Source organism: Macrotis lagotis, chromosome 1, assembly GCF_037893015.1.
Source record: "Macrotis lagotis isolate mMagLag1 chromosome 1, bilby.v1.9.chrom.fasta, whole genome shotgun sequence".
NCBI classification, from domain to species: Eukaryota; Metazoa; Chordata; class Mammalia; order Peramelemorphia; family Peramelidae; genus Macrotis; species Macrotis lagotis.
This window is the reverse complement of record NC_133658.1, coordinates 910,600,556-910,614,457: the sequence shown is the minus strand read 5'-3', so window position 1 is coordinate 910,614,457 and position 13,902 is coordinate 910,600,556. Positions and strand designations below refer to the sequence as shown.

Sequence of the window (13,902 nt, the reverse complement as noted above, 5' to 3'; positions counted from 1 at the left end):
CCCATTGAACCAAACTTATTAGAATTTCTTCTTCTTTTCCACAACTTTTATGGGAAAGGTTAAAATAGAATAGTCTTGTCTATATTCACAGAAGGAAGAAATATGAGGGTAATGATAGATAATATTTGCACATTACTTTAAGGTTTATATGGCTTATACAATTTCTAAACATCTTCCATATGCCAGCCTCAAGAAATATAAAGTCAGAAATTAAAATTGTCCCTGGTTTCAAAGAGCTCATGTTCTCTCGAGATAAGCAACTTTTAAAATTAAAACATCCCAACAATGTAAGTATAGTTAATAGTGCAAGGTAGAGGGGTGGCTAGGTGGTGTAGTGGATAAAGCACCAGCCTTGGAGTCAGGAGTACCTGGGTTCAAATCCGGTCTCAGACACTTAATAATTACCTAGCTGTGTGGCCTTAGCAAGTCACTTAACCCCACTGCCTAGCAAAAAAAAAAAAATAGTGCAAGGTAGGTTCAAGTTTGAAAGATCTCATGTAGGATCTGGTATTTGATCTGGGTTTGAATAAAGTCAGAGGTTCAAAGAGAAGACTTAAAGGAGTAACTGCCTTCTCAGTTGGGGGACCAGTCCATACAGAGGCAAGGAGATGGAATATGGATAAGCATGGATGAATGGCAGCAAGAGAACTGGTTTTTCTATATTGTAAAGGACGTGAGGAAGAATAAGGTTAGAGGCAAGATGACAAATATGATAATCACCAAACAGAAGAGTTGGTGCTTCATCCCAGAGTCTGCTGGGATTGACCTTTTTATCCTGAGGAGCCACTGAGTCTTCTTAAATGGAAGGGTCATAGATGAATACTATGTTTTAGGAAAATCCCTTTGACAACAGTACAGAGAATGGTGTGGAGAGGAGAGAAGCTTGAGGTGAGACCAATAGGATATCAATACAGTAGTCCCCATGGGAAGTGATGAGGATTTGAGAAGAGAATGAATGAGGGAGATATCATGGAAATTAAGACTAGAACACTTGCAAACAGACTTGAAACAGGGGACAGGGTGCAGGTTTGGGGGGAGGACAAGTAAGGATTTGAGAATGACCACAAGGTAACAAATATGAAGACTGGAAAGATGTTATTAACTTTGACAGTCAATTAATCAATATATATTTATTATTTATATACATATATGTGTTTAACTAATATAAAAAAATCATGCACTATATATTTATTTTGTAATTATATGTATTTATATTATATATATATATATTATTTATACATCATTCAGTATAAAATTATGTGGTTATGTATCAATCACTGTGCTAATTGAAAAGGTCAATTAGCAAAGAGGCAATCCAGGGGCAGCTAGGTGGCGCAGTAGATAAGAGCACCGGCCCTGGAGTCAGGAGTACTTGTGTTCAAATCCAGTCTCAGACACTTAATAATTACCGAGCTATGTGGCCTTGGGCAAACCACTTAACCCCATTGCCTTGCAAAAAAAAAAAAAAAAAAAAAAAAAAAAAAGAGGCAACCACTTGTGCTGGAAGACTTAGAATCTCTCTGAAATCTCTTCTGAACCGGGTCTCATATTCAATAGCATAACCTCACTGTGAGAGAATCTGTGGGGGAGTCCTCTGAGATAAACTTTGAAGCTGATATATAGGTTGAATTCAATGCATTAAATACTTATTAATGACTTTTCTATAACACTAAACTTATTAATGCGTCAATGATCACATTTGATTGTCACAGTACCATGAAGCTGCTGCAGTCATTGTCATTTCCAGTTTGAAGATCACTTTTCATATGGCTATGAGTTTTTCATATTGTAGAGTTTGTATCAAAAATTGAACAATTCGTTCCAACAAATATCTATTAAGTATCTACAATGCGCCATAGACTATGATAAGTACTGGCAGTAATAACCAGTCTTTAGAAGGCTCTAACATTGAGTCAAAGTAAATGAAATTTGATGAGAAGAAAGAGGGATTTCAAAAAATAAATTTCCCAAATAAAAGATAAAGAAAGTGTGGCAATTCAAGTAAAAAAACAAAAATTGGGAGGTTTTCATTGACTTCAAATAGCCTCAGCCATGAGAAGTGGCAACCCCACAAGACAAATGTGTGTAATCTTTGACTGCGTGAGACAAAATATATCATCCCAGAACTAGAGAATATTTGGAGTATTATGCTTAATTCTGGTCCCACATTTTGGAAAAGACTTCTACAAGAGGTCTGGTAAGATGCTATATTACTTCAAAATCAGCTTGAGATTGTATCAAAATACACTAGGGATGTTTAGTGTGTGTATGTGTATGTGCGTGTGTGTGTTTGTGTGTGTGTGTGTGTGTGTGTGTGGTGTACAATTTATATTTATATTTTAGTTATAATATATTCACAATATATAAAATTTAGCATTAACACATGGGTCATAGTAGGCTTAATAAATGGTTATTGATTGACTGAAGATGAGCACACTAAGAAGAGCCTGAATTGATATCTTTGTTCATTTAAACATTAGGTTTTCCTCTCCATGTTCCCAAAGGATAGGTTTGATTTCAAGGTAATAAGAGGAGTGAGGCAGATTAGATTTTATGTCAGTGCAAACTTTCTTTCAATTAGAGCTCTTTACAAGTGGAAAACTCTGAGGTAATGTCCCCTTCTCCTCTGCCTTCCACCCCACACCATTCAATCTCCAAATGAAAGAGAAACAGCATGGTGAGGCAGAAAGAAGTCTTGATTTGGAGATTGAAAATCTGGATTTGAATCTTTACTTTTCCACCTGTGTAATTTGGGCTGCAAAGGGACATTTTGTGTTAGATGACATCAAAGGTCCCTTCCAGCTCAGAAGCTAGCATTATACTATCCCATAATGCCACAAGTGCTAGATGGTCAGGTATCAAGGATTTCTCAGAGGGGGAGTCTTATTCTGGTATGATTTGGACTATATAAATTCTGAGATTCTTTCCTACCCTGAGATTTTGTGATTCCATGACCTGAAGAAAGATTTCTTTGTATGCAAAGTAAAAGAAACCATTGCAGAAAAGGTTGCAATTCACTCTTAAGAATAATGAACAAATGGTTACTGAAATTCTAGTGATGCAGAATTCTCTTCTTAAGTAGATTATTATGGGAAAATTTTATTCATATACACAGTTAGGATTTGCCTTTTTATGAATCTTAAGTACTTCTGTTTTCCATAACTGAATATAACTCATGATAATAACCATGCTAGTAACTGATGTGGATACCATGCTTTAAGTCTTGCAAAACCTTAAACAAACATTACCTAATTTTATTCTCACATCAACCATGGGAGACAGGTCCCATTATCATCCCCATTTTATAGATGAAGAAACTAAGACAGTTTTTTTTTTAGGTTTTTGTAAGGCAATGGGGTTAAGCGGCTTGCCCAAGGTCACACAGCTACGTAATTATTAAGTGTCTGAGGCCAGATTTGAACTCAGGTACTCCTGACTCCAGGACTGGTTCTCTACCCAATGCATCATCTAGCCACCCCAAGATAATTTTTTTAAAGTAACTTGCTCAGGTTTACAAGATTAACAGTTTTCTTTTTAAAAAATATTTATTTTTCCAACAACATTCAAGAGTAGTTTACAACAATTTTTTGCAAGATTTTGGGTTTTACATTTTTCAATCTCCCTCCCTTTCATTCCCCCCTCCCCCGATAGAAAGCAATCTAACATAGGCTCTACATGCATAACTACTCTAAATATAGATCCATATTAGTCATTTAAAACTTTCTTAGGTATGATTTGAACTCATTTCTTCCTAATATCAGATTTTGTGATCTTTCTTCTATGCCATGAAGCCATCTTACCCTCTTCCTTATGACCATATATTTGAAGAGAGTTATCATTTCCCACACACATCACCCATCCCAAGTCTCTTCTAATCCAGGATAGATATCACTAGTTCTTGCAAACCATTGTCATCTTAGAACACAAGAGGAGATTTCCATGATGAGGAAAGTCTTGACCACAGAACCTCAAATTTCTATTACTGCTTTCAATCTGGTTCCTCTCCTGAGAGCTTATTCAGACTTTTCATTTTCTTCCCTAATAACTCTATTCATGGTGCCATATGAATGTGAAGTATCATTATCATTTAATGGTAATAATTATAGTGAAAACAAAATTTCAAGTTTATTATTATTCCAAAGGAAATACAATGTGCTATAAAGTATATAAAGGAAGTATAACATAAAATAAGTCTATAAAATATAAACTTTGCATAAAATATGATGATATAATATAAGGGGCATTGAACTCTGAAGACTAGGGTTTAAATCCTGACTCCAGTACTTCCAAATTACAAAATGGACAGAGTTTAAGCTTTAATTTCCCTCCCATTAAAATGTAGACAATCATATTTACCTTATCCATCGTGGAAGAATGTTGTCAACAGAACATTTTGTCAATATGAAAGTGCTGTAGAAATTATAGATAACTATTTCTTGTGGCCTACAGAAAACGTTTTATTTCCTCTACTCAATTCAACAGTTTCCCTGTTACTATTTGATTTCAAAATAACATCCTGTTAAACATATAAAACTCTTCCCAACTGTTGGATCAATAGCTATATTTCTGGTTATCTTATTTCTTACTCAACTCCATGTATTCTACAATTCAGCCATATTTTTGAACTTAGAATGGAATCCATATACATATATATATATATATATATTACATAAATATATATATATATATATTTAGTAGGCCACATATAAACTTAGAAAACCACAAATTATTAACCTTGTTTGTTGTATTTTTTATTTATTTTGTTAAACATTTCCCAAAGCATGTGATGGGGGGAGTTAGTTTTGCATTTGTTTGTGGACAGTGTGATCTGCAAATGTGATTTCTGTGCTCCACTCATACTGTGGCCCCAGTTCCTCTACATTGAGAAATTGAGCCTTTCTCTAAGACTTTTATTAATATTATTAGTATTAATTATTATTATATAATTATAATTATATTATAATCCTTTCCACATTTGTGCCTTTGAACTGATTGTCTGCCATGTTTGGACTTTATTATCTCCTCATCTCCAATTCTTTAAAAACCTGGCTTTTGTCAACTCAATTCAGAACTCTGTCTGCAAAAGGCATCCCCCTTCCCACCATCCCTACAACCAAGTAATTCCTTCTACTCTTTATGTATTTTGAACATTCCTGTTATTGAGACAGAACGTCCATTCCATTCCATGATATCTTCTCCATTACAATATAACATTTCCTGATAGGAAGCACTTAATGAAAGCTTGTTGTTAGATTGATTGCTCCTTGTGCAATTTTCCTCCAAATTATTTCATAGAGCTTTGTGACAGTATGAAATACCATGAAGATTTTATTCTTTGTTCTTAGCATGGAAGACACTGGGAGGAGGCCAACATGACCAGGGTCCAGGAGTTCATCCTGCTGGGTTTGTCGACAAGGCCAGGCCTACGTGGTGTCCTCTTTGCTGTCTTCCTCACACTCTATCTGTTGACTCTCTTGGAGAACACCATCATTATCTTTCTCATCTGGAGCCACACAGAATTGCACAAGCCCATGTACTTTTTCCTCGCGAACCTGAGCTGCCTAGAGATGTGTTATGTCTCTGTCACAGTGCCTACCCTACTGCTTGGGCTGTGGTCAGGGCCTTGCCATGTGCCATTCACATCCTGCATGACCCAGCTCTTCTTCTTTGTCACGCTTATCTGTGTTGAGTGCACACTCCTGGCCTCCATGGCCTATGATCGCTATGTGGCCATCTGTCGCCCACTTCAATATCCAATTCTCATGAGACCCCAGGTCTGCATCATGCTGGCCATGGCTTCATGGATGGGCAGTCTTATTGTCTCTGTCATCAAGACTGCCTGCATTGCTGGGCTCTCTTACTGTGGCCCCAACATCCTCAACCACTTCTTCTGTGATGTATCCCCTCTACTCAACCTCTCTTGTACCCATGTAGAACTCACTGAGCTGGTTGACTTCATCTCAGCCATTGTTATCTTCTATGGTTCTTTGATGGTTGCCCTGGTCTCTTACACGGCCATCGGGGCAGCTGTGGTGCGTATGCCATCTGCTGCTGCCCGGCTGAAAGCCTTCTCCACCTGTGCTTCTCACCTGATTGTAGTGGGCTTTTTCTACTCAGCCTGCATTTTCATCTATGCCCGACCCAAGCGCATGGAAGACATGAACCTCAGCAAATTGCTCTCTGTCATCTACACAGTACTCACACCCATGTGTAACCCAATCATCTATTGCCTGAGGAACAAGGAATTCCAAGGTGCTTTTCATAAGACCCTTTACAAAATTAGGATCAATCAGAATTCTGCCAGCTAAAAGAACAGCTAGGAATTGTGTCCCATAGCATGTCATAGACATACTTCTTCCTGACTTTTCTGTCCTCTACTTATAGTCATTCCAGGTCATGACATCATTGGCATGTTAGCTGCCTTCATCCTTCCTGCTTCCCACATTCAGTCATTTGACAGCCCCCAAAACAAACAATGAACTCTCTCTGCAGCAGAAAGAATACTAAATGTGAAGACAAAAGATTTTTCTTTCAATCCTGCTTCTGTCATATCTGCAAGGCATTAATTCATTTATCTTTTGGGGATATCAGTGTCTTCATTTCTAAAATGAAGAGGTAAAACTAGAAGATTTTCCAGTTCTATATCTGTGATAGATGCCCTCACCCTACATAAATTAGAACAGTTCCATGCTCTCTTTCTATCATTTCGTGTCTATATATGTCCTTTTTGTTTTTAAGACCCCACCCTAGTACTGTTAAACTCAAATAGAATGGAATGTGTATGTATATTGATTTAGGCCACATATTAACTTAGAAAACCACAAATTATTAACCTTGTTTTATTGTATTTTTTATTTCTTTTGTTAAACTTTTCCCAATGCATGTGATGTGGGAGTTTTGCATTTGTGTGTGGCCATTTTGATCTGCAAATGTGATTCCTGTGCTCCTCTCATACTGCAGCCCCACTGTCCTCTACATTAAGGAATTGAACTTTTCTCTAAGAATATTATTATTATTATTATTATTACATATATAATTATAATCATATTATAATCCTCGAACTATTGTACCACACTTTATATGATTGCCTTACCTTCTTGACAATTGTATTTTAGCCATTTTTTGCGCATAATCATCACTCATATCTATTCTGTCTGCAGATGTCACTACTCTAATTTAGACCCTTATTGCTACTCATCTTGCATATTATAGAAGCCTCTTTCTTGGTCTCTGTAGCTTTAATCTCTGAATTTCAGTTCTCTTTCTGTACAATGTTTCCTTCAAATAAGTTATTTATTCTTTGTATGGAGGTGTGAGCAAGAAATAAAATATTCTAAATATTCTAAAAAATATTCTGAAATTAAAACATTATCAAGAAATATATGATAGGAAGTGAAAATGAACTGGTGATCTGACAGGAACTAGAAATGACAGATGTACAGCCATACCTCAGAAGGAAGTGTGGAAGGTCTCCATCATGACAGGAAGACCCCTTTTGGTGAACTTTCAGTAGGACATGAGACAGATTTATTGAGTTTCACAGATATGAACAGACTGAGATCTGCAAAATTGAAGGAAATGGAGATGTTCACATTCAGTGTCCTTTGTACTTGGTGATGGACAGAAGATAGGTATTTTTCTGCATGTGAAAAATTAGGCAGCATGGTTCAAGGCCTGAACATGTCCTTGAATGTGGATGATTGTTCAGGATTGACTTGTGATAAGTGAGGAAACACAAAAAGCATGGAGTGGTGGTCATTGGATTTTCTCAAGAAATATCTAATAAAAACAAAGATGAAAACACTTATTAAGCATCCACTATATGTAAAAAAATGTTTTAGACATTAGAGGACATTTCCAAGTACAAAAAAACAGAATTTCAGATTTGTAAGGGACCTCATAGGCCTTCTAGTACAATTTGCATGAAAACAGTGATTCCTCCATAGTATAAGTCAGTTCTCTTCCTATAAGAGGTTTGTAAGTTAAGAAATGAAGATTCGCATGATTCTAATTACACTGCACAATAATATTTAATCATCAACTTATAGTTTCAAAAGAAAATAGAAGATAAAGTCAGGAGCATGGCAGGCTTCTGATCACACGAGATCACATCAGGCTTGATACTCCACCTCTTCTGTTTGGAAATTGGAGACGTGAAATCTATTTATCCATTTAAAGAGTTCCAAACTGACTGACTGCACTGCTTTGGAATTTCTTTTCCTTTTCTACCATGACTCCTCTCCCCCTTTTCAGCTTCCTTTTACATGTTGTCTTGTTCCATTAGACAGTAAGCTCCTTGAAGGCAAGAACTGTCTGTCTTTATTGTATCTGCATCCCCAGTGCTTAGCACACTGACTCATTTAATAAATATTGATTGATTTACTGACTAGAGTTCACGGCATTTAAGGACTGAGAAGGGTGGAGGCATATATGGGCTCCTCTTGGAGAATAGCTTGGAGTATAGAAAAAGTTTATTTCTTTTTCTTTTCTCCAAGATTTATAGGACCAAGGAAAGAAGATGATCTATGAAAGAAGGGTGATGGATATAGCTAGGTGACACAGTGAAAAAAGTGTTAGACTTGGAATGAGAAAGACCCGAGTCCATAATTCTGCATGAGTCAGATCCTGGGCTAGTCATTTCAATTCTCACTTCCTAAGTTTCCTCATCAAAAATGAGGATAATATAGACCTACCTCCCAGGTTATGAGGGCCAAATGAGACTGATATATTTGTAAAGTACATTGTGAACCTCAGTGCACAATAGAAATGCTACCTATTATGAGATGGACAAACTTTTATATATTTGGAAATTATTCTTTTATTTAGTATTTGTTAAGTTCAGAATAAGATAACTGATTATTTTAAAAAGAAAGGAAAAATAATGTTGTTGGAGTGGGGAGATCACTTGGCCAAAATTGGAGAAGGACATTATGCCCATCAGATTTGGTATAAGATCTACTACAACTCTGTTATTGTGATGGGATAGTCAAAAATAATATTGTTCATAAGGTTTTACCTCTGTTTGACTTCAAACCTTTGACCACTTTGAAGATGATAATAAAGAATATGCTGTATAACTATCTATGACAACAGATCCAACCCAACCTCCCCTTCTCTCTCTCTCTCTCTCTCTCTCTCTCTCTCTCTCTATCTTTCTGCTTCTCTATCTCTATCTCTCTTTGTCTCTGTTTCTCTGTCTCTCCTTCTCTTTCCACCTCTCTTTCTTTTCTGTTTCCATCCATGAATTTGCTTTCTTTATGTGAAGAATCATATTCTTAGTAGGTACCTATTACTATTTGTTTTAGTTAATGATGCATATTTGTTACAAGGACTTTCTTTTTTTATATTTTTCAAGTGAAGAAATGGGAGGGAGAGAATTTAAATGCCTGTTAATTGAAAAGAAATAAAATCTAATAAAAATATATTGTATGACTAAAATACCTGGAAGCTGTGGGCTTATATATTCATCTTTAAAGGGGATAGAGGAATTTGAATCATTAGTTCCAGGACATGATAACAGCTGACATTTTTATATACTTGAAGGATTTGGAGGGAGGGTCTCAACACATTGTCATGACAACTTTTGGAAGTAGTTAGGGAAGACATATCAATCCCATTTTAGAGATTCTTTTTGCATTACTATTTCACCATTTCAGAGCTTGGGGGAAGGTTCCTAATAACAACAAAATTTCATATTTTTGTACCATTTAAAGTCTACAAAGTGATTGGAAGGTGAGGAATTCAGGAAGATTAATACCTCTAGAATCAAGGGTTGTCATGCCCTTTTGTGGGTTGTTCATCCACCTTTGGTGTCCACCTGTGGCTCCAAGATGGTACAGCAGCCACACCCTGTTAAAATCTCCTTGACAAATGGACTAAACCAAGTTGAAGCTAACTGAAGACTCTCAAATCCTTCTGTGAGTCTGTGAGGTCCCTACACCCAAACATAAGAACAATTGGCTCTAAAAGTCATAAAGATGATTGAAACAGGTGCTATGGAGTGATTTGAGCTTGTTCAGTCATCCACTGCATTTCCAGACATCACCAGTCCTGACATCTGTCTTACCACTGGACTTCAGTGTCTCTGGAAGAAAGAGTGAGGTAAATGATTTTGTGTAATTCTGCTTCACTTAAATCCAATGAAAATGCATCACCCTGGGAAGGACCACCAGCAAGGTTATTTGCTTTCATTATCTCATTCTAAAAAATGTTTGTTATAAAATGGGAGGAAATCTCATTTGCCCTTTGTATTACTTATCCAATAAGTATTATCTCTTAAAAATAAAATTCATAGGTTTTGAAAATTCTTATTTGTTCAAGTGGGTGGTGAGCTAGATTACTAGAGAAGGAATCAGGGAGATCTGATTTCAAATCTGGCCTCAGGTACTTATTAGATGGTTACTGTGGGCAAGTCACTCTGTTTGCTTCAATCAACTGCCAAATGGGGCGAAGCATTACCTCCTAGAAGTATCTCAAAAGATTCCAGTACTAATGATCTTTTATTTTTGAGATACTCTCTCAGTTTTTTTAACCTAATTAACAATGTCAACTTCTGTCCTATGCTCCTTTGAATTAATCTTGATTATTTTATGTAACTATTCTAAGGGTCACTATTCATTTTCACCTTGATTTTTCTTTTGTGTGGCATATGCCCAAGATTCTTTAGTTCTTGGGCAAGGTAAATCTAATTCTGGAGTCCAAGAGGAGTCAGACTTTTCTCATACACTAGTTCATCATTCTTCCATCCCACAATTGCAGAAAATCTCTTGCATGGCTTAGGTTTGACTCATATATCTAAGACTGATCCATAGTAAACTCACCAGAAGCTTCCTTGAAAAGATACTCAATGCATATCAAAAATAGGACAGCTATTTATTTCTTCCATAGTAAAAGAAGTTCTTAAACCCAAAGGAATCATAAGCACATGTCAACAAATACTTAGCCCAGAAAAAGTAAACCATCATTTCTATTACACTCTCATGGGAGGGAGTAAAGACAGAAATCTAAAGAAGCAGAAGGCAACAACATTCACAAACAAGAAAGAAAATGCACATAGAACTCAAAAGGTTCATAGAAGCCCAGAAAACGAAATAGAAGTATATTTTATCAATTACCTACATTTCATTTTCCCATGAAATTAAAAAATAATTCCTGGACAATTTTTGAGATGCATTAAAAAGTTTCACTTTCCCAGTCTGAACTTTCCAGAAAAGAACTCAAGGTCCAGATAGTTTGACCAGTCAGGTGTTCATGATGGTAGCAATCTGTTTTTATTAAGTTTTTTGCAAGGCAATGGGGTTAAGTGGCTTGCCCAAGGCTGCACAGTTAGGTAATTATTAAGTGTCTCAGGGCAAATTTGGACTCTGGACCTCCTGACTCCAGGGCCACTGCTCTATCCACCATACCACCTAGCTGTCCTGATGGTAGTGATCTTGTCCTAGAAGAGTGTACGTACATAAGGGATCTCTTTCTTATCAACACAAACTCAATAACTATAGATCTCTTGAACTCACCAGCTAGATGCCAATACAAGAAACATCTTCCTCAGGATTGCTGTTCTATTTCCTCTGTTCAGAAAAGAAAACAAGAGCCTTTCGCTCCGAGCTGTAGCGAGTGGCTGTGCGGGCGGCACCGACTTCTCCGGCTTTCGGCCCTCTCTCTCCGGCTTTCTCCTCCTAACTGAAGCTCCTTCTCCCGCCGCAACCATGACGGAACAGGCCATCTCCTTCGCCAAGGGCTTCTTGGCCGGCGGCATCGCCGTGGCCATCTCCAAGACCTCGGTGGCCCGCATCCAGAGAGTCAAGCTGCTGTTGCAGGTGCAGCATGCAAGTAAACAAATTGCTGCAGATAGGCAGTACAAAGGCATTATGGACTGTATAGTCCGAATTGCAAAGGAACAAGGGATGCTTTCTTTCTGGCCGGGCAACTTAGCAAATGTCATCAGATATTTCCCCACCCAGGCCCTTAACTTTGCCTTTAAGGATAAGTATAAGCAGGTGTTTTGGGGAGGAGCGGACAAGCACACACAATTTTGGAGGTATTTTGCTGGCAATCTTGCCTCTGGTGGTGCAGCTGGAGCCACTTCTCTCTGCTTTGTCTGTCCCTTGGATTTTGCAAGAACCCGCTTGGTGGCTGATGTTGGGAAGTCTGGCACTGAAAGAGAATTCAAAGGCCTGGGAGACTGCCTTGTAAAAATCACCAAGTCTGATGGAATTCGTGGCTTGTATCAAGGTTTTAATGTCTCAGTTCAGGGTATCATTATTTATAGAGCAGCCTACTTTGGAATCTATGATACAGCAAAAGGTATGCTCCAAGATCCGAAGAACATTCACATTATGGTAAGCTGGATGATTGCACAGACAGTGACTGCTGTAGCAGGTGTGGTCTCCTATCCTTTTGATACCATAAGGCAGTGAATGATGATGCAGTCTGGACGCAAAGGAGCTGATATCATGTACACTGGTACAATTGACTGCTGGAGGAAAACCGCTAAAGATGAAGGTGGGAAAGCTTTCTTCAAGGGTGCTTGGTCCAATGTTCCGAGAGGCATGGGTGGGGCTTTCATGCTCGACCGGTATGATGAATTGAAGAAAGTAATCTAAGAACATCCTAACTAAAAATGGAAATAGTAAATATAGATCATGTAGAATACTTAACCATATTTAGCATTTTTGGACCATTGACCTTCAAGAAATTCCTGTTGTCTTTTTATTCAGGCCAGATCATATTTGTAGAAGAGCCAAGAACAGCTCTTAGAAAAAGGGACTCATTTATTGTGATCCATTATTCACACAGTGGAACTGATGATGATTCTGCATATCGATTCTATTGGTTTTGGGGAAAATAACAGTTACTGTGGGTCCAAGAAAGCAGATCAACTTAGACCATCTAGTTTAAATGCTCTTTTGTAGGACCATAAATTTGTGTTTAAGTATTTATTTTAAAAAAATCGTGTCTCCCATTTGTACTTAAGCACTATATATATATACTATTTTGCACAGCTGACTATTTGGCAGTTATGATGATCTGTGTTGGGCATTCTGCTGTGAAACAATAAATACACAGAAGACTCTAAAAAAAAAGAAAAGAAAACAAGAGCAGAAGATGGAGTTAAAGTTAGACTCATGTAGGCAAGTACCTGTATTCATTTATCATGGAGCAGTAGCCATCAGAGCTGTCCTTCATCAAGGAGAGGGAGGGTATCTCTCTCCCTCTGTCAGGAAACTCAAGGGAGACCTGTTAGAGGGTGGAAGAAGGGAAGAGAGAGCAAAAATAGAAGTCTTTTTGGTTTTTGTTTTTACTTTTAAAGCCTTTTGAGATGAACAGTTCCTTTTAACAAGGACTTCCACCCACTTCCCTCTTAACCCAACATAAAGAGGACCAGGTAGCCAACAGAGAACCTCTTACTTTGCCCTTTCTTTAAAATGGGACCAGTTCATGGACTTATACCTAGACATGAACCCTGGCTTAACTTCCATCATCGTAAAACCAAGTCCTTGGGGACATAGAAGAGATCCAGTATCATACTCCAATTTAAAGTCTTCAGCACCAAGTCAAAGCCAACATAGCCCAAGAGAAGACACCAAGTTGCAAACTTAGATTCACAAATATTTCATGGAATGGAAGACTCCTGTCCAGCAAATGGGATATCACACAACAGAGTGACTCCCATAATTGTTTCCATCACACTTATAAATTATGTAACATTTCAAAATGATATTTCAATTGCTCTTTTTACACAATTAGGAGTCAGAAGATCACTTACTATTTGTGTGACCCTGAGCAAATCAACTGTTTGCCTCAGTTTCCTCTTCTGTAAAATGAACTAGAGAAGGAAATGGCAAACTGCTCCAGTATCTCTGCCAAGAAAACCACAAGTGACATCATGAAGATTTAGATACA

General features: G+C 37.5%; 1 protein-coding gene and 1 pseudogene across 1 annotated transcript; both read left to right on the top strand.

Moving 5' to 3' along the window:
• Positions 1 to 625: 625 nt before the first annotated feature.
• On the top strand, positions 626 to 6,308 carry LOC141508827 (olfactory receptor 6Z7-like). Its single transcript, XM_074217779.1, has 2 exons — positions 626 to 688; positions 5,346 to 6,308. Exons 1-2 carry the CDS (start codon positions 626 to 628, stop codon positions 6,306 to 6,308), a joined length of 1,026 nt encoding a protein of 341 aa, XP_074073880.1.
• Positions 6,309 to 11,705: 5,397 nt separating this feature from the next.
• Positions 11,706 to 12,602, top strand: LOC141492382 (ADP/ATP translocase 3-like; annotated as a pseudogene).
• The last annotated feature ends 1,300 nt before the right edge of the window (positions 12,603 to 13,902 follow it).